Raw genomic sequence first — 21,892 nt, 5'->3', positions numbered from 1 at the left:
TTAAATGCATGTGGTGAGAAGCATGATATTACTGTAAGAGTAGCAAGTTAAAAAGAGCAAGCTCACTGACATGTTCCCTTTAATTAGATCATGACATGTGCTGTGGCTGCGATGCATTGTGGTATATTGAGGCCACAGTAAGTAGAGAAGTCTGCACAGTATCTCCGCATCTTTTATGACGCGTTTCCCCCCAAATGCGTCATTTATTTTATAATCATTTGGAAACATAGTGAGTCTGAAAAGAAGATCAATAAAACTGCTTTTGCTCCAACACTTTTATGCAAGTCAGGAAACTTCATAAATGCTTAATACGTCATTTCATGGCAATGCTGGGCAGTCAGTCCAGTTTACATATATCCATGATGCCCAGAGGGTGAATCCTACTGACGTTGATGAACTGACTTTTTATCTAGTGCCACCAGCAGGTAAAGGTTTTCACATATCCTGTGAAATATCTCTACCAGAGGGATTGGCACAAAATACAGACATTAATGGTTTCCAGACAATGTATCCGACTGTCTCGCGCCACCATAAAGTTTGTGGTTTTAAGTGAAATGTCTTGTCTACTATAACTATTTGATGAATTGTCATGGAAATTGGTGCACCCGGTTATGTTCCCCTCAGGATAAATTGCAATAACTTTAAATCTAGCACCATCATCAGGTGAACATGCGGCCCTTTGCTGCATGTCGTTCCCCCCCTCTCTCCCCTTTCATTTATTCAGCTGTCCTGTCAATAAAGGCCTAAAAATGCCCAAAAAATTATCTTTAAAAAATAAATTAGCATCAGCATGTCATTGTAAATGTGAGCTGACATTAGTATTTAACTCCGAGCACTGCTGTAAGTCAGTACAGCATCACAAAACCACGAGCACTCTGTCTTGTTACTTTATGTGTAACATGTCATGCTCAGTTTCTGTATAGCCTCGAGTTGTTGACTTTTGTTCGGTTGTGTATTTCAGTGTCCCAAGAGTTCAATATGTCAGTAATAAATGCATCTTGACTGCATTTATTTATTTAGCAATTCTTCAACGTTTTGACGATGAGTATATAGAATGTGTTTGCTCATTCAGATCCTGATGATTTGCCTCTACTCCACAGATATCCACCCACAATCACCACTCCGATTTCTGTGCTCTCTCCCATCTATATTTCCCTTTTTCCACTTTCTGCTCTGTCCTTACCTAACCTGTATGACTGACTCGTCGTCCGGAGGACACACTAATGCCAGTATCTATGTTTGTCTCATTGAGAGACACATTAGTCAGGTACAAGGATAATCTGTGTGCTCTGTCAGAGTCTGTGGAGGAAAACATCATAATTGAATCTCATTTTTTTTATAAACGGAGGAAGTGCGGTTCAGGTTTCTAGGTTTGCAAGGCAGCAAGAAAAACATGTCACATTTAACCATAATAACATAACTTTCTGCCTTTCTGTGTGTCTGTCTGTAGTTCCCTAAAGATGATTTGAAGGCAAAAGGTTGAGGCTGAGGTCTGCTGCAGTAATTGCCCTTCTATCTAACATCCAGGCAAGGTTGCCTCAACTCACCCCTGCTTAAAGAAAAATGTAATCAGTATTGGATTCAGGGGGATTGTCGATTGAATGGTCTAAATTCTATAGCAGAGTTTCATTTGTATTAGTTACGTATGTTGGAGAGTTTGAGCTTTGCGCAGTCAGAGGCTTGTTTCAAAGTTTCATTAGTATTAGTTTCACTTGACAGTTTTGGTGCCATGTAGCCTAAAAGCTGCTCCTGCCAATGAAACAATCCCAAAGGGAAAAACAGAGACGTTGTATCTAAAAAGGTAGAAGAACATAAGGAGGAGGTGAAAGAGCAGACAAGTCGGTTTTGTTAATGGGGCTTCTGTTTTCCCCTGAGACTGAGGGTCAGACCGGGAGGCTCAGCCTGTCACGGCAAGATAGATGCTGACCGATGTTTTTGGGGATGGAATTTGAAGTTTGCTGCCCTGCTCTGTTTACGATTAGGTAGCGGCTGTTTAAGAAGAGGAGGGCAGCTTCCAAGATAAAGCCTCAGTCATCTGCAAAGTTTGCCGCTGTGCTGCCGGTTCCTCCTGCTCCACGACTGAGTCCAGGAGAGAAAAGGCTAATTTGGCTAATTAGATTAGATAAAAGTGAAATGATGTCCTAGGGGGAAATTAGGCTGTAGATAAGATGGAAACAAAGAGTGCTGAAGATAATACAACTAATTAGAACAACTGCACATTGAGAGTAGTGCAGGAAATAAATGTATCACAATATAGCGTTTTCATTTTAAGATGTGTTAAAAAAAAACACATACTAAGGCAGGCATAGTTTTAAATCGAGACTGTTACATTCTCTTACATTCATGCAACCTCTTTTGCTCGAGTGAATGATTGTTGTCTTTTAGAAGCAGAGGTGGTATAGTGTGACATTCGTTGTTACAGCACTGCAAAACCTTTTAGGGATGATCTTACTTGGCTTTGTTAAAGGCCCCAAATATAGTAAGAAAACAAGTATTTTACACTTATCTTCATTATCAAGAGTTTCCTGTGTGCAGAAAATCATAAATGTTATGTCTGATTCTCCATGAAATTAGAAGTGAACGTGTGAGCATGTCAGGCAGTGTTCAGTCTGATAAATCAGAAACTTCTTCCATTAATTTGGTCTTGCATACGGACCCTCATTAGTCTGAGACCACTTTAATCATTCATGTTATAATGAACCCAGGTGACAAATTGATGAGAGGCTCTACTTCTCATCTCTGTGCGTACGCTCGCATTTGCAATAAGATGGTAAACAGGAGGTATTTTTCTTACCTCAGGCACACACACACACACACACACATACACCCACCCATATCCTAATGCAGCCAAGTGAGAAGCTCTAATTTAATACATCAGTGATAATGACCCCGTCTGGCCTGAGGATTAGTGTGTTTATGTGTTCACAGGTCACTCGTCCTCTCAGCCCGACACTCGTCTCTCACATTTTCTGCCCCCACAGCGTCTCGCAGCTTTGTCCTGATCTGTTGCACCAGAAGATCAACAACATCATTCTTCTCTGGTCAACATGCAGGGCTCAAGAAATTCAGTGTTTTAAGAGGGGGGGACAAGGTCAAACTTTAAGAAAACATAAGTAATACAGCAGAAATCGAATCATCATCATGACAGTCAGATTAAAAGTATTTGTATAGTATTTTATATTTATTCTGCAGATGAGCAAGATCATTTCTTCTGCATTTGATACTCATCTGTGAAATGATTTCACTCCATTCGCAGATTTCTGACTATTGGGAACGCTGGAAACAAAAAACGAGACTTGTCTGTACACTACATATCACTGAAGAGAAGGGGAAAAGTGTGTGTGTGTGTGTGTGTGTGTGTGTGTGTGTGTGTGTGTGTGTGTGCGCGCACATGTGCAGGGCTCAGTGTGTGTGCTCCGTCTCGGTGACAGAAGTGGGTTACCCTCATCTAAGAACAAAGCTAAGAGTTTGGCACTTTGATCGGTGATGCAAAAGCCGAGCAGGGCTAATTACAACCTCGCGCTGTCTGCTTTGCAGAGTCGCACCAAAGTCACAGAGAGGGTGTTTGGAGCTGATCTGGCCAATTACCAGTTTCACATGATGAAAACTGTAATCATAATTACACTGTGAGTCATCATTATTTCTTATTAAGATAAAGAAAATGACCCTGCGGTGAAAAATATACTATTATATTATTTTTTTTGTTGTAGCTGCGGCTGATACCCAGTTTAACACTGAAATAACAAACGTCTGTCTGTAGGTCAGCAGCAGCTCTGCTAGCCTAAAGTGATGTTGATAAATTGCTTACTCTCTTTGACCACAAGTCCAAAAATCCAAAAGTATTCAATTTATACTAGAACTAATTCCTTTATGTTATTGAACTGTTATTATGTCAATATCATTCGTTATTTTTTTACTTTCTGTCAAAGCTTAAAACTATAGTGCGTAGTGGGATTAAAAAAAACAAACACGACGGACTCTTCAGAAGAGGTAATTATCTTCGCTCGAGCTTTCTGCGCGGGAAAGTCACCGGACGCCACAATCTTCTGAACATAGCCATACTGAGAAATCCAGAGAGAGTTGTGTGGAGCTGATAGTCTTAATCAGCTTTGTAGCAACTCATCTGGCAATGGCTTGAATGTAACGGACGTTCATTAATATCAAAACGTTGTGCACTAAAGCTTTAAAAGCATTCTCATTTTCACCCAAACTAGTTTTGTTTCTATATATTTCGGAGCACAGATGTGTTTTTGACACTTTTTTTTCAAACACACTAACAGAATAATTCAACTATAATGATGTTGTAAGATTAACATGAATGCTCCTTTTAGGGTAGATTTTCCAAATTGGTTAGTATTGCAGAAGATTGCGTATTCACTTTACTTGATTGAGCCTGGCCGCCCGCTGCTGGTGCATGAGTGGGAGTGAGAGCTCTCTGCTTTGGCTTTGTTTTGTGCCCATTAAATGGCTCTTTTTACTTTCTTTGCTCCTCTTCTTGCTCTCGTTCCTGCCTATCCTGCAGGGTATGGAAGTGAACAGACTACATGTGGTGAAACTAATGAAATTCAACAACAAACCTGAAAGTGTGTGGGGCTTACACGTTGGATTCCACTATGACAACATCTTCTCAACTCTCGTTTTTATAACGGCATGAACCGTCTATGTCTGTGATTGTTTCTAATCTAACTCTTGTTGGAATAATGCTGTTAATCCACAGAAGCTCCTGAAGAAAGACTGAAAGAAAGAAAGAAATCCTCATTTTAGCATTAATGAACGCTAATTATTGCAGATGGAGTCCTTCTGGCGTGTTTGTAATTAAAACACATACAAAAACACATACAGTAATCAGCTGTTACACAGTCCTCCAGAAGTACGCAAACATTCTCTTTGGCTTTTATATTTACTCTGATTACAGATGTTTTTATTAATTTTTAGATTCAGTGTGATGTACACTTCCTCAGGTTAACATTATCTCCAATGTCCATCGCGAAAAAACGCTTCGCTTAGAAATCCTAATTAAAAAAGATGCTACTTTCAACGCCAGAGCCTGCCTGAGAATCATCACGTTTTTATGGTTTCTTCTTTCTTTTAAAGTAACCAAGTGATAGCTGTCTTTACATCCACTGTTGCATTTTATATAGGAGGTGCTGATAGCTAATTTGGCTTACTTTTAATGATGCTAATTTCCCAAAATTTAAACAAATATAAGCTTCAAAAACAGGGCTCCCGTTGAAGCCTACAGCTAACTCTTATGGCAACAATATATTTACTGGTAGACTTCAAGGAAGAAGCCAATGCACTCATCTTTTACAAAAAAAATAAAAATAAAATGTCTTTAATGCATCGGCCCATCTAAATAGAATAAGATAAAAACAACTTCAACGCGTTTCAGTGTCCAATCTTCTTCAGGAAGTAACTTCCTTTTTTGGTTGCTGGACGCCGAAACGCGTTGAAGTTGTTTTTATCTTATTCTATTTAGAATGTGCCAGATGCATGAAAGGCATTTTATTTTATTTTTTCCGTAAAAGACTAGTGCCTTGGCTTCTTCCTTGATGTCTGTTGGATTTGTTAATGCTCCCTACCAAAGAGCACCACCTTTTTATCACTAATATAAGTTCCAAGAAGCTCTCCAATCTCTTCAATATATTTACTGGGTGCAGTTGTCTTGATTTTGTCTAAGGTGGGCCCACGCTGTCTGTTTAATTTCAGTCGCTATTGAAATATCCCTTCTGCTGAAGTTGCAGTGTGGGGTGATTTAACAATTGCTTCTCTAATATCAATGCTTCAGTAGGCAAGATTTGTAGAAAGAAATTCCCCCCTTTCGTCAGCCTAAATCACAGTGGGGCTGCAGCACAGAGGGCTCTTCCATCTTAACTTATCGGGAGGACATAGATGAACTGTTTGCACAAATGAAATTCTCACTTGTGAGGTGCAGGCGCTGCTGAAAGAAATCTCAGCACAGAAAGTGACAAATTGAAGGAAACGTCTGTTAACCAGCAGTGATTGAGAAAGAGAGAGAAAAGAGTGTTCACCAGGCACAGTGATAGACTGAGGAGCTTTAGTTGGTGTCTTACATTTCCCTGAGCGCTGGCTAGTGGTTACTTTAAAAGCACAAGTGAGAGATGTGGAGGAGAAGGAACAACCAGATTCAAATGAGTAAAGCTGTGAGTAATAATAGAATTTAAATTGACATCTTCTCTAAAGCAATTTGGCTGGATTATGAGATACGAGGATAACAGCTTGTGCCTTCTGTGTTAAACTGAAATACATAATTCTCAAATGGTCTTTAATAGCTGTTTTGTTTTCCCAGCGGTTTCACTGGGAGCACACTAACACTTAGAAGGCTCTCACCACTGATCGTGTGTAGTCAGACTTTGAATAATTTCCTTGAACGCTCAAGGATCTGCCAATTCCAGCATACAGCAAGCTAAATATCTAGATAGAAAGGAAAATAGAACTGTAAAAGAAATGTAGCATTTAAATGAAAGCAATAACATCAAGGTAATCATTTAATGACTCTTGTATTTTGGTTTTGTTTTCTATGGTTTTTTGAACATGTAAGATAGATTGATTGATTTAGGGGATGATCCCGTCCATTTTTGGTTTTGTTATTATAATGTTAAATTATGCTGCATGTCTCCCCCACCCCCGCCTCTCTCTCTATCGTCCTCGTGCATAATTAGTTTGAACTTTAATATCACCCGTGTTGTCTTTCATTTTGGATTTCATGAATGGTATATTTCCGGCGTCCCCTCCTTCACTGCAACTCACTTTGGTGGGGATGAGCCGACCTCCTAGCCTCGTGGGACCGTCCTGATCTCGCGAGCTCCAGTTTTCCACTCGCAGATCAGTCTGGCATCTTGAGACAGAGAAAATTTGGAGCCGTTTGCCAAACGATCGACCAATCAGCGTTGGTTTTGAGGCGGGTTTAGGTGTGACGCAACAAGCAAGCGACTGTTCAGTCTAAACAACATGGCGGCTTCCACAGATGAGATGAGTGTTTTTTCCAAATAAGAAAGTATTCCTTCATTGAAAGAAGAGCAAAAAACGGCACTGGAGGCTTTTCTCGGAGGAAAAGATGTTTTTGCTCTTCTCCCAACTGGTTTCGGCAAGAGTTTGATATATCGTTGATCTGGTTGGTTGATTTGGTCCGTCTATCACCAACATAGGTGGTGATAGCACAGAAATGGTCATAAATACTTGTAAAACATCACATCTGTGTGTAAATGAGCCAGACTGAGACACCTGCTGGGCTCATTTCCAAACAGCAGATTTGACCTTTTCAGCAGCATGGGATGCTAGAAGACATGTGAGGAGTAAAGCTGTAAATCAGGAAATGTTTAGAATTCTACATACATTTCTCAGAGCACATTGTTAGGCAAATATCTTCCCCTTCTAGTGTCCTTCATAAAGCCCTCCAAGGGGCGTACTACATTACAAAGTCCTTCCATTAGCTTTGCATTAGAAGTTAAAGTGGGAGGAATATGTTGCCCTGTAGTCTGGTGGGATCAATAAGAATGTTTTATACCCTCTGCAATGGGAAACTATCCATCCTGAGATCACTCGATGACCTCAATGTAGGCCTACACCCTGAGTGATCGGCAGAACATTGAACAAAGACTTGAAGCATGTAAATGAAGTGCCTTTGTATCATAGTAACAAATGGGCAAGAAGTTAGTTCTATATACTGACCTCTCAGTGAGTTCTGTTAGCTCAACTGTTAGCTGACTGTATGATCCAATGAAAACAAGGCTACTGAATATTTAATGAAGTTCCATCACTGTAAAACTGCAATGAAAACAAAAATGGCCAACAGAAAAAGAAGAGTCAGACCAATTCACATCACAATGTAAGATGACAACGTTTACCAGCCGAAACTGCTGAGTCATGGGAGCATTGCTAATATGGGCTAACAGCTGTGCTAGCTAACAAGGAAGAGAATCAATTTGCAGCAAAATAAAAACACAATAACCACTTTCTTTTGACAGCACCCATTATTTGGTTTGATAAAATAATTCAGACTATTCTCCTGAACTATTCATACGTATAGCTACAAAAAGTACTAAAGATACTGTAATTATGTATCCCACATATTTGTTACTGTCAGCCCCACATTGATGTTTTGCTGCGCCTTCTACTGTCCGTAGTACTTATGACCAGAGCACCCAGTATAAGACTGCAAAAATCTGCGTAGGGATGAAGTCAGTGTGATGGATGGGTCCCAAAAACACAGGGCTCACCCGGTGTTCGTGTCCATGATGTACAGAAGGGGAAAAAAACAAGACTGTAACCCGGGAAACGGATGTTTGAAATACTACTTAAAGGGACCAGTGGTTGTGGCCGGGTTGGCTCTGTGGGTAGAGCAGGCGCACATACCTAGAGGTTTATGCCTCGACACAGAGGTCCAGGGTTCGAATCTGACCTGTGACTAATTTCCTGCATGTCTTCTCCCTTTCTCTCTCTCTCCCCCTTTCTCACCTAGCTGTCCTGTCAAAAAATTAAAGGCGGGTAAGCCCAAAAAAAAAATCTTAAAAAAAAAGGGACTAGTGGTCCAACCCAACATTGGTCCAACATTTTTATAATCTTAACTAGTCGTTATGGTGCCTAAACAAAACTGTCAATTTTAAACTCTGGTGGATTTCTGAGGACTGTGGTTAACTGCTCCTCAGATCTCTGCAGGGTAAATCCAGACAGCTAGCTAGACTATCTGTCCAATCTGAGTTTTCTGTTGCACGACTAAAACTACTTTTGAACGTACACGTTCCACCAAAACAAGTTCCTTCCTGAGGCTGTTTTGCAGCAGCATCGGGAAGAAAGCGCTGTGAAGGAAGGTCTGGCAATGCGAGACTTCAGCTGCAATTGACACAGTAGAGTTGCCAGCGCAATACAGTTTTAAATGCACTTAAACAGATAGCAGAGCAGTTCTGAATTTTTGCTACCTGCACACACAGACACACAATCTCCTGTATAATACATTAATTGCAAGATTCGCTGTGGTTTGACTTTGCACCTCTCTTCTGTAGCAATTGATTTGATGACTCCTCTCCGATGTTCTTGTCTTTTTCTGTCTCCTTGAAGTTACTGTGAATGATTGAACATTGGATAATTTTTCCTTTGGCCTCTGGCTCGTGCTGTTGTAGATCTCTTGATTGGTACAGTATCGTTTCGTTTAGTTTATTTCACACTGTATCATTAAACACAATTTCAGAAGGTACAATGATCATGTGTAGGCCGCGTGAAATGCTTGTGTGTGCAAAGTGAAGTCAAGGTTAGCGCTTCCACCCAAGTGTGACTCTCCATCTGATTCCAAACGGCGATATTTTCTCTCCTTTTATCTGGCCAAGACAGTGTACCTTTCAGAGATGTGTATGCAGGTCAAGGCTGCACCCATCACCTCCACTGGCTTGACCTTTTTGTAGAAGACATGAATCAGCTGCATTTTAAGCAGAAACCGCTCAATAATCTGCACCTTTTAGAGGTAAAATGATCTGAAATCTGATGCTTTGTCTCATTAAATGCTTTCCAAGAAACATTTCTCTCCAAGAGGTAAGATCTTCTGTCTTAAGTGGATTGACAACCACCAGAGCTCCACTTTTTACATTTCTGATCCTGCACTTTGGTCCATTTCTGCTTCATTTTTTCATTAGTGTTATTGTTATTTATGTGCATGTGTCATTATAGTTTCCTTCCCGTGATCATTACATACAGTGTTACTGCATTGACATATGTTGTATGGATTCTCATGAAATGCCTTTGACTCTTGCTGTGATGATGCAACATCAGTTTGTTTGGTGTAAAGCTGCAGAGTGACACCAGGGGAAAATGACATGGTCACTTAAAGAAATACTCCACCAAAATTCTACCTTTTGAGCATCAAATACTCCCTCCCCTTTGGGCTTGACGTGTAGCCTTCAAAAGTTTGAAGATTGCTTTATTTGTGGAGGATAGCAGCTGTATTCAGCCTGAATTCAATGCAGTTACAGTGGATTCAAATTGAGACCCAAAGTGACAAAAATAAATTGCTCCAAAATTGCTTAATATTCTACTTCCATTAGAGCTGCAGATATAACGGGTGGCAGGACAGATGAAGTGTTTTCAGCAAAGATTTGGAGGAACTGCGAGTAACCAATCAACAGCATTCCTGCATTTTCAGTGGAGTATTGCTTTAACTTCCCTTCAAGAACTGAGTTTATGCATCTCATTCTCAAAGCAAACATCCCATTTGTGTTGTCTAATGCTTGAAGAGTCTTCAGCTTTGTAACAAAATGCTGTTACAGTAAAAGCAGATGCACATCTGTTAAATCCTGCTGTGTATTCACATATATATCCTGCTGTGTATTCACCTATCTATCTTTCTTTCTCCTTTTTCCACAGTTGATCAAAGTATGTTTGAGAACTCCATTGCCCAGCAGCAGAGTCCTCAGACCTCCAGGCCGGGCCAGCCCTCAGCCCGACGCTCCCCAGCATCAGCTAATCATAACCTCAGTTCCAGCTCCGTTGACTCTCCGTCCTCCGGAGGCCAACAGAGGCTTAAAAATGCCATTAATCTGGGCAAGGCTGTCGGCGCAAAGGTTAGCACAGCACAAGCATTACGTTCTCTACATGTCATGTATTGTTTAAACTCTTGATATTTGAGTTGTGAGTACATTTCATTTCTTTATTTTTGCATCAGTGGAGTTGATTTGACTCAAAAGTACTTTCTTTATGTTCTCTTTCTTTCTTAATTTGCTGTCTTTCTTTTCTTCTTTCTTTATGTGTTTTTCCTTCTATCTTTGTGTTTTTCTTTCTTTATTGTCTTTCTGTCAGGTCAATGACTTGTTAAGGAGAAAGGAGCCCAGCCACCTCGGGGACATCGGAGTCACTGAGGTCAACAAGAACGTTGGTGCCAATTGGAGCTGTATGGACCAGCTTAACCAGACCACTGCAAACAGGTACACACGCACGCACACACACGTCCTTGTATCTGTGTTGTGAAGAAAGTTCATCTACATGTTTAGTTTAAACTTAACCTCTTCTAAACTTAATTTTAACTCTAATCCTGAAGCCAAAACATCATAAACTAAACACTTATTCTCTCAAATTAATTTTCAGACTTGTGCCAAAAAAGTTGTTAGTTTGCACCTAAAGGATTATTAGGAACACCTGTTAAATTTCTCGTCAATGCAATTATCTAATCAACCAATCACATGGCAGCTGCTTCATTGCATTTAGGGGTGTGGTCGTGGTCAAGACAATCTCCTGAACTCCAAACTGAATGTCAGAATGGGAAAGAAAGGTGATCTAAGCAACTTTGAGCGTGGCGTGGTTGTTGGTGCCAGACGGGCTGGTCTGAGTATTTATATCTGCTCAGTTACTGGGATTTTCACACACAACCATCCAGTATGCTGCAGTCCTGGGGGGTGAAAATGCCTTGTTGATGCTAGAGGTCAGAGGAGAATGGGCCGAGTGATTCATGCTGATAGAAGCTCAACTTTGGCTCAAATAACCACTCGTTACAACCGAGGTGTGCAGCAAAGCATTTGTGAAGCCACAACACGCACAACCTTGAGGCAGATTGGCTACACCAGAAGAAGACCCCACCGGGTACCACTCATCTCCACTAAAATTAGGAAAAGTCTCATTTCTGTTGAGACATTCAGATGATAGTCAGAATGGCGTAAACAGAATGAAAACATGGATCCGTCATGCCTTGTTACCACTGTGCAGGCTGGTGGTGGTGGTGGTGTAATGTTGTGGGGGATGCTATCCTATCAATATGGGCCAACATTTATAAAGAATGCTTCCAGCACCTTGTTGAATCAATGCCACAAAGAATTAAGGCAGTTCTGAAGGCGAAAGGGGGTCAAACACGGTATTAGTATGGTGTTCCTAATAATCCTTTAGGTGAGTGTATATCAGTGATTCCATAATACATCCATTACTAATGGATGGAGCCTTCAGCCTGGGGGAGGGGTCATCAGGTGGTTCCAACCATCATTGGGTGTTTCGACCCAACCACGACACCCTCCAGTTGGTGGGCCAGCAGTGGTGACCAAGTCACTGCCCCCTCCTCCAGGCTTCCAGCTAATATCCTCCCTCTTATGCCAGATCCAGCAGCATGCTCTCTCTTATCGGAATAAGAGGGCAAAAGAGGAAAGCGGCTGTGCGCAGCCGCTTTCCTCTTTTGCCCTCTTATTCCGATTTTTGTCATAAGATTACACACTGACTGTGCGGGGAATCCTCGACAACCCACTTGAACAGTGAACAGCTATATTGTCCAGCCTTTGTCCCGGCAGTCTTGAACCAGCTGCTGGTACTTAGCTTTCTTTCTCTCAGCTGCTTCCTGACAGCCCTCCTCCCATGGGACTGTCAGTTCCACCAACATGGCTTTCCTTCCCTCCTTTGAGAACATTACAATGTCTGGACACAGGGTTGTGGATAGGATCTCATCCGGGAAGTGGAGTTTTCTCTTAAGGGCTGCCCTCAGTTCCCATCCCTGAGTGGTCTGAAGAATGTTTTGTGTTGCTCCACACAAGACGACCGCTTTCTATCCCTCCTTGACAAAATTGATGGTATTCAGCTGAGGCTTTGACTTGGCTGGCTGGGTACCTGCTGTATGCCTCTTTCTTCTTTCCTGGTCCAAGATGTCAGCAAGTGTTGACAGCACCTTGTTGTGACGCCACCTAAGTCTCCCCCTGGGTAAGCGCCACCTTGCACCCTGCTAGAATGTGGGCCATGGTTCCCCTCTCCCCCACAGAGCCTGCATGTGGAGTCTTCCCTCATGCCCCACCTGCGTAAGTTCACCGGGGTTGGGAGAGTGTCATACACCGCTCTAAGTAGGAAAGAGATACGAAAGGGCTCCAGCCGCCATAGTTGAGACCATGTGATGTTGGGGAGCTGCCACCTTTTTTTAGGAGCCTTGTGTCCCAAGCTCGATGGCTTTAGCCCTTTTGCTCTCCTCGTCAAAGTTTCGGACTTCCCCCTGGATCAGGGTTCTCTTCTCCACAGGGGTGGACTTTGACCACTGCTGGAAGTGTGATGTTCCTATTCCATGCCTTCCGGCACAGAGGTTGTCAATGATGTCTTTGGTTTTGAGGGAACATTCTGCGTTACTGATCGCCGAGCTGGCAGCCCACTTTCTGCCAGCCGTCGTCCTTATCGCTGCTTCTTGGATAAGCTGGTCTCTAGAGTCCCGGAATGTCAAGGAGAGTCTGCATTTGGCCACCTTGAATTCCTCTACAACAGAGGACAAGGGGAGCTGGACAGATGTAAAGCTCGGGGGTCTTCCCAACCATCTACGAAGGTGCTTGCTGACTTTCCTTTCCAGACCTTCAACCGTTGGTATCGGGCACTTCATACACAGAGAGAGGCCACATCAGCCTTGGGAACAGACCATGTTGGCATATCCAGCATTTATATTTCCCAGGCAGACCAGACCTCTCAAGCTTCTTCAGCCACTCTTCAGCTTGGTGTTATGTGTTGGAGATGTTGTTTTTATCCGTCAGGGTGTCATCATCCCATTTTGTCGAGGCACTTGATTCAATTCAATTAATCATTTTATTCATGCTTTTATCCTGTACAGTATGTACTCATTTTTAGGATGAATATGAAAAACGTTCGGGGTGACCTCTAGCTCACCCAATGGGAGCATTCGCCCCATGTTGGCTAAATCCTGCAGTGGTACGGGTTCGAGTCCGACCTGCTGCCCTTTGCTGCGTGTCATCCCCCATCTCTCTCCCCCTTTCCTGTCTATCCACTGTCACTTCATAATAAAGGGAAAAGCCCCCAAAAAATAATCTTAAAAAAGGCCACACATTCAATTTATTGGATTCATTCAAGTATAAAACCACTAGAGGATTATCTTATTGTAGGCAAAGAATATGAAATTACCTGTGCTGAGTCTTTAACTGTAAATTATGCAGAAAAGGTGAATGATTTAAGATTTTTCCTGTGAAATGGGGTTTTTATATGAATAATGACACATCAAAATGTTCACTGCCCAGAGACAGAGATCAGTCAGATTAAACACACTTTCACACAAATAAAAGAGAAGACATGGCGTTCTGAAACACAAACTCTAGTTTTTCTCGTATAATTCCTTATGTCATGAATTCACCGGTACCGTTGATGCCTTCTAGTAGGGTCGTGTTTTACTAGATGAGTCCAGCTGAACAGCCTACTGCTGTTGTATTCATGACTTTGGGTTTTCTGAGAGCTCGGAGTTCTCAAGTTTGTGTCTTTGCTATTTTAATTTTTTTTTCAAATTAAAGACATTTTGTCTTAATCACTTCTGTTGTGAACCTTGTTATTAGTATGACACTGAAATGTAGAAAACAAATGATTGCACATTTGAAAATAGAACAAAGCAACGTCGCCTGGCCACAGTGTTTGAACGACACATTCTCACTTCCATCGCTTAGTCAGGTGCCTTTGGCGTTTGTTATTGACGCAATAAGTCTCCTTTAGTGTCATATTTAGATGTGCTTGGTCGGAACTCTTGGTGTCACTTGACGTTTAGTGACATTTCACGCTCTCTGGACTCGCGTCTAGCCCTTTGGAGACATACTGTATTTAGACATGCTTGGTCGAGACTCTTGGTGTCCCTTTTTGACGCTCTGTGTCGGGGTTTGTACGTTTTACTGACATGTGGCACAAGAATGGGACAGTTAGGTTTAGGAAAAGATTGTGGGTGGGGTTACAAAATGTACGTTTCGTTGTCGCTCTTACTACTACGTCTTACAGCGCCGCGGTCAAGTTGCTGCTATGCCCGGTGCGTTCCATACATACGCTAAAGGGTGATTTTTGCGTCAGAGGGAGAACGGGTTGGTTTGAAAGACTCAAAAAAACGTCAGTACCAAGCGTAAACTTTACTCCACTTCCCATGTGGAAAATACGACCTCACAACATTTGAGGGCGGCATGTGTACCAGTATTAAAACTAGGGATGCACCGAACCCAGAGTTTGGGTTCGTGTTCGGCCGAACTTTCAAATTTTTTTTCCACCGAACCAAACTCAACTCAATAAAACGTTGTGTTGAGTTTCTCCTCTTGTCAAAGAGTATAGAAGTAACAAGAGGTGAAACTCAATAGAACATTCCATTGCAACAAACCATGACCGAGCTGCAGCGCCACCATTTTGGACTGAACGCACCACAACGTTCTATTGCGTTTCGCCTCTTGTTACTTCTATACTCTTGTAATCTTTTATACTTCTATACTCGCCACGCTAGTCGACGTAAAGACGCCGCCGTTGATTACAGGGAAGGTGTTTACGTAGGTGGCAAGGACCCTAAACAATACACATCATCGCCGCTGTTAAGACATTTGCATATGAAACATCCAAAAGAATATGAGTTGTGCATGAAGGAATCTACAGACAGCAGCCAAAATGCAGCAACTTCAGGTACGGCAAAGGAAGGACAGTTACAGCTAAAAACTTGTGTTAACTAAACGTTGTTTAAGTCCATTTTACAGTTCTGAGGAGGCTCCATGCAGAGCTTTCGCCGTAGCCTACGTAAGTGGCCTGATGTTTATACTTGTGCGCTGGTGTGTGCGTCTAGCCGGCGTGTGTGTGTGTGTGTGTGTGTGTGTGGCGAGTGGGTGGTAGTGCGAGAGAGAAGTAAGAGAGTGACAGCGATTAGCTTCAGAGTAAGCAGCGACTCTAGAGTCATAGTGAGAGAAACAAAGTGTCTCCCCTGTTCTTTCTGACCACGGTGAGAAATATGTAGCAGGAAAAGTTAACCCTCTCCTTGATTCCATGTTGTTTATGGTTCGGTTCGGGGTTCAGCAGAACCTTAACCAGTGGGTTCGGTATTCGGCCGATCCCCAAAAATCTGGGTTTGGTGCATCCCTAATTAAAACTTTTGGTGGGACAGTACTTACCCATAATGGCAACTAATGGCTTTCTCTGTTTGACTAATTGCCTCCATGTCTCTCTTTCTTCTCCTTTTTCCATCTCTCTCCACCTCCCCTTTTCTCCTCCAGTCACATCTCCTCCTTTGAATCCTTTCCCCGGCTGGACCCCCCGCCTCCATCGGGGAAGAAGCGCCTCCCTCGAGCGCTGAAGACCACGGCGGACATGATGATCTCCTCTGACCCCGTTGTCTCCTCTCCGGACCCTGCTGACTCCTCCTCATTCCTCTCTTCTCCTGACAAGACGCCCCTCATCACCAAGGAGGAGCTGAGGAACAGCGAGGAGCAGCAGCAGCCGGGTGAGAAGAAGGACGAGGGGTCAGAGGAGCTCACGTTGCCACCGGGCCCAGCAGAGAAGAAAGTCGCTGCTGAGTGGGAGACAAAGGGAAGCAACGGCAAAGTTGATGAAGTGATAAGTGGAGAAGAAGATGATGTGGAGAACAGGAGCAGTGAAGGAGGTGAAGAGGAACAGCCCCAGCTGCAGCTCTCCGTGCCGGACCTCATCAACAAAGATCCGCCGCCGCCGCCGCTGGAGCCTAGAACGAAGCCATGCGACGTCTGGCAGAAGGCGTCAGGGCCGGACTCCCGGCAGGCCTCTACCCCCCGCTCGGGGAAAGCTTCCTGCCGCATCAGCCTGGGCGAGGAGGTCCTGCTGGAAAACGGCACCCCCTGCAGTAAAGGCACCGGAGTGAGCGCTGTAGACTCCGAGCCCCACCCGGACCTGCTGTCGTTTGAGTAACGAGCAGAGCCGGGGTCAGATACCACTTCAGTATGTCTTAAAAAGTTTGGAACTTTGCTTTTTAATTTCACTCTAGAGGCTCAAGAGGTAATTCAAACAGACAAATGATGAAAAGTACTGCGGATCAAATATTCACTTTTAAAATATATAACTCTACCTGCTCCAGGGTTTGCTTTAGGAACAGAGGGAAAGTGCTTTCAGGAATCAGGGCAGGTGCCGGATCTGTTGCATTTTTTACTTTTTTTTTTACCACTTTTAAGATGTGTGGATGAGTTTATATATCATGGTGATACAATCTGGCCCTCCAACATGGCTGATCTCAGGTCAGTCAGACACTATGAGTTTATTCGTGAGGATATGAACACAAAGCTGACCCGCACCAGATGAGAAATAAGTAGCAAAAGAGAAAATATGTTGGAGGCGAGGGTTTCGTTATGATGCAGACTAAAAATGTTAACATTTCAACTATATTACACGCAACGTTTAGGGAATATCATTTTATCACAATGTACTCATCTTGTTTTAGCTCTTCCAATATTTGAATATGTCAGGTCTGCTTTAGGAATGCAATAATACCAGATGAATGTAAGTAATGTCATGAAATATCCCTTTAAATGGGCTAAACATGTAATAACAACTTCATACAGACATATTTTCTACCTAAAAAGTAAAAAGGTATTACTTATATACATATTTGAAAGAATGCATGGGTTGTACTTACCAGCATTAAGTTATTATATTATCATGCCATCAATTTCAGGAACCCTTTATGACATCTTTAAAACCATTTAGAGGGATATTTGTTTCATGATGGTCACACTGAAAGTCAATATTCTACAAAAGCTGCTATAATGAAACCAACTACAAACTGCAACTAATATGAGTTTTAAAGAAACGTAGTTCACATTAAATATAATTAGAATATTTAAGATTTAGCAGAATTTTCATATAGTGTAATAGTAATTCCAGCATGGAAATTTCTTGAAAAGTGAATGCAGAGTCAGAAGGAAACGCGAGGGAGAGGATGTAGGAAAGCGGATGTGTTAGAGATGGAAAGGTTTTGGGGGGTTCACTTTCAGTTCAGTCGGTAAGAAATGTCTCGCAGCAGTTTCTGCTGTAGTTTGTCAGGACTGGAAGCCTATCGACCTGTAGATTCATTCATATTTCATCCTTTATGACCCATTTTTGGTTCAGGAATTTTTAGAACTTTTCCCCTCCGACCCTGGCCTTTGGCCAAGACTTTTTAAAGCTCTCAGCAAGTGAAAATATTGATCAGCATCCCAATCAGTTGGTTGCTTTTCTCTTGATGTAGATTTTTTTTTTTAAATAAATCTGGGATTTCACGCTCATTTATTTTGAATATTTAAAAAAAAAAAACTCTTGCCCTTCTGGCAACTAGAAACTAGAGTGCCAGGACGTAAAATCCATATGAAAAACAGATACTAATTCTAATAAAAAAATGTTTTATTATTTATTTAAGCTTTAGTGCGTAACTTTTGTTATATTAATGAACGTCCGTTACATTCAAGCCATTGCCAAATGAGTTGATAAAAGCTAAAAAGAGTCCATGTTTTTTTAATCCTCCGTGTCCTCCTTGGCTACTAGCAACTGTGTGGAGGAGGGGTGGGGGCGGACTCACGGAAGGCTTGCATCATGTGGAAGCTCCGACAGTTTTGCTGACTCCTCATGGGGGAGACAGAAACTACGCACTATAGCTTTTACTCAAGATATTGTGATTTATTTTTGGCCCCGTGCACCAGTAAAAAAAAATTAGCTCATCATTAATGAGCAAATATTAGTAGAAACAAAATTGAACAATTAGTGGAACAAGATTCAGGTAATTTTCATGAATGGCTTTCAGGCTTCATCTCTGCTGACAATTGTCTTCGGAACTGAAAGTAGACTCTTATTACACCCCCAAAACCTGACAGAGAGTCAGGATGAAAGAATGGATGGACGGACGGGCGGCACGTGGAGGGCGGGCTGGTGAAAAGTAGTTTTTGAGCAAAAGAAGACAGAGACAGTTGAAAGAGGTGTATTTTATTCCAGCAGCTCATTAAGTGACAGACCAAAGACAGAAACTAGCAACTTTCTCCTTTATTTTCACTTCTTATATTAATGAAAAACCAAAGTCAAAGCATTTAAAAACATTTTTAAAAGCAATTCATATCCTTGTTTTAAATCCTCGGATTTTCTGACTCGCAGGAGAGAGAGACTGAGTAAGGTGTGCTCAGCAACTATGTCAATGTGTCGCCGTAGGAAGAGCAGGATCAAGCTGCCGTGGTTGTTTTTAGCACAATCAAAGTTTAAACCTGTATGTTCACTTTCACACTATTATCTGAGCATCTGTGCAACTGCATTAAAGTTCACTTCAGACGCACATGGAAAGCAAATTAACCCATTTTTCTGTGAGGTCCTGAAGTGGCCTCTATAAGTGGCCGCTGTGTCCTTGCAGGGATTTCCTGACTTCAAAAAAAGAGCAAAGAAATTCCCAGAAGACACAGAGGCGCACACAGAGCCAGCTGTAGTTGCGGTCAGGTCGTACACAGCAGAATGAGAGGAATGTGGAGCTGGACTCTCTTAGAGAAAGGAAGCCTTGTCTCTCGCAGTCTTTCTTCTGACGTCATAACTTTGTCTTACATACTACAAGTGTCCCCATTTATTTTAAAGCTGTAACAAAACTGCTGGCATCCCCCCCGCCCCACAAGCCAAACCAAATTACAAAAATTATATATTTTCTCAATTAGTTTTATCAAGCAATCCTCAGACCTTTCTATGGAGCGTTCTTACTGTTTATTTTATCGTCAACTTAAAGTTTACAGTCAGCTCTGTTTGTGGGAACCCATGCTGCTGTTGAGTTTTCCAAATGACATGTTTTAATGTTTTGGTGAGCACAAACACAGTGTGTCTGCAATGTATTTGTATTGGGGTGGCAGATGTTTCAGCAGTGATATCTCCAAAGCAAAACCCATCTGCATTGATAACACATAAGTGGGAAAATGTTTTTAAAGTTTGGGCAAACTGACCCTTTAATATCCGGGGGGGCGGAAGTGTAATAATGTTGTGACAATAAATGTGCTAAAGCAACCAGAACTAGAGACCTAAACTAAGTTATCTGATACTGATAATCACCAAAACATAGACCAAAACTTAATCAATCACCCATTTTCAAATTAGTAATTGAACTTAAAAGTCCCTGAAAACCTGGTTGTATTTCTTTAACGTTTAATTTAATAATTTAACGTGCAACAATCAGAGTTAAAGTTTAACTCTGTGGTTTGATAACATTCGACTGACTGAGTATATAAGCTAAAAACATTTTTTTTTAAATAGATTGTCATCACATTTTTTGATTCAAATTGCTTATTTCTGATTGGTGCACAGAAACATGTGACCGCCTTTGTTTGTCAACTGAGCCCACTTTAAACCCGTGAGAAACACAAATACAGAAATCTCTCATTGGAAATAACCAAAAAGGTTCAAACTTGGGCAGAAATGTTCTGTTCTTGTTTGACCCCATCACACAATAACATACTTTTGTATCTTGCGTCTCTTCTAAATCCGACTCTGAAGGGTTCAGGGTTTTCAGGATTGGGGTGATGATGAGAAAGTCTGTCACTCAGCACAGAGATAATTACACACCTGGATAATCCAGGTATCACAGAAGTTTGGACTGAACAAAATCAAACACACATCAGACTGACAACAGCTGCTTGTATTTAGTCAGAGGGTAAAAGCAATAAGATGAGATGAATGGTTGCTCAGAAGGCGTCTGACTGTCTGAAATGTCTCGTTGCTTTAACTTTTAGCAAAAGTGTAAAGAAAAGAAGCTGAGGGCATTTTGTAAGACAATCTGAGCAGATCTATCCAGTTGTCATGCATCCTTTAAAACCACTAAGGTAGATTTATATTGTATTTTCTGATGAAGGAACAGTGGTGTACATTTTATGGAAATATTCTATTGCTCTTCTTTCTTTCTTTTTTTTTTTTACAATATCTGTGAATATGCAAATTAGGTCTTGCTCTAACAAATGAAGGAAAGTGATTTATTTTGATATTCACTCATAGAATCTAGTTATGGCAATGTGTTATTTAGTTGCCTCAATTAATTTGATAAAAGGAAAAAAAGTGATCTTGCTTTCTATTTTTTTAATGTTGTTGAATCTTTTGTTTGTGCCAGTCGACATAATTTCAGCAATTATGATGAATGAAGAAAGAAACGCTGCACATGAAGACACGGCACAAATGGACCGCTAAAGCAAACCTGGGACTTTTTTATCGATTTATATCTTCAAACTGCTGCAAATTAAATCTTTTAATTTTTTTACGTGATTATTTTTAAGTGGGGATGTAATAACTCCTGTAATGACTGTAATCTTCTAAAAAAAGAGAGACATCTGAAATAGACCTAATCATGACTTTCTTGTTTTGTTTTGTGTGACTTTTTAAAGATTATTGTGACTTTTTATCTGTGTAGAAAATGCCTCTTTATTTATTCTGTGCATATCCTGTCTTTTAAGTCTTTCCTAGTCTCGGTCCTGGGACGGCGGCAGTCAACCTCCCACTCAGCGCTGCCGGCAAACTTCCTGTTTGTTTTCCTTCTGAATCTGTGTCAGTCGTCAGTATAGACAGGCCCTCGTGTGTGTGTGTGTGTCCTCCCTCTGTTTAATAGTCTGTTTTAAGAGAGCCAAACACAGAGAAGCGACCGGTGGCAGGAAATTCGGAGTGGAAGCTGCTCTGATGTTTAATTAATCTGCGTTTGTCCTAATTCATGGAAATCGTGGTCTTCCTCTTGGCATCTCAGAGTGTCACCAGCCTTGTGTTTGTTGCTGTGTCGAGATGAGCTGAAGCCGGTCAGTAATACGACGGAGGAAGAATCCAAGAATTGAGACGACTGCGGGGTGAGGCTGTTTATTCACCCAACTTCCACATCAGTTGTGTAAACAGCCAATCAGCTAAGACACACAGGTCTTGTCACTGTTTAATAATTCAAACATGGTGCATTTATTCATTCTCTACAAAGCAATCTAGGCTTCTATGCATAATAATGTTATCAACTGTTGGGGGACAGTTATGGTAGCCGGCTGGATGAAGACGATACAGCCTAATGTTGTTCAAACTACTTTCTGTATTGCAAGTCCCAATATGACTTTCTTGGCTAATTTGTAGAAAGTTCCCCCGAAACATAAACATCATTTTCAAGTTTTGCAGTAAACACAGTTCAGCAGTTTCAGAACTAAAGCTCACAGTTGCCCAAACTCAA

The 21,892-nt window shown here is 41.6% G+C and overlaps 1 protein-coding gene across 1 annotated transcript in view; it reads left to right on the top strand.

Annotated features, from left to right (window-relative positions):
* LOC144523071 (carboxyl-terminal PDZ ligand of neuronal nitric oxide synthase protein-like) overlaps positions 1-21,095 on the top strand; it is a 202,004-nt gene extending 180,909 nt beyond the window's left edge. Inside the window, exons 11-13 of the mRNA XM_078258373.1 lie at positions 10,375-10,571; positions 10,807-10,931; positions 15,963-21,095. Coding sequence (XP_078114499.1) covers positions 10,375-10,571; positions 10,807-10,931; positions 15,963-16,629 — 989 coding nt within the window. The 3' untranslated portion in view covers positions 16,630-21,095. The remainder of the gene's footprint in view (positions 1-10,374; positions 10,572-10,806; positions 10,932-15,962) is intronic.
* The last annotated feature ends 797 nt before the right edge of the window (positions 21,096-21,892 follow it).

The sequence above is a fragment of the Sander vitreus genome, chromosome 9, assembly GCF_031162955.1.
Source record: "Sander vitreus isolate 19-12246 chromosome 9, sanVit1, whole genome shotgun sequence".
NCBI classification, from domain to species: domain Eukaryota; kingdom Metazoa; phylum Chordata; class Actinopteri; order Perciformes; family Percidae; genus Sander; species Sander vitreus.
The sequence above is the reverse complement of the archived record's forward strand: the minus strand, read 5'-3'. Positions and strand labels throughout refer to the sequence as shown.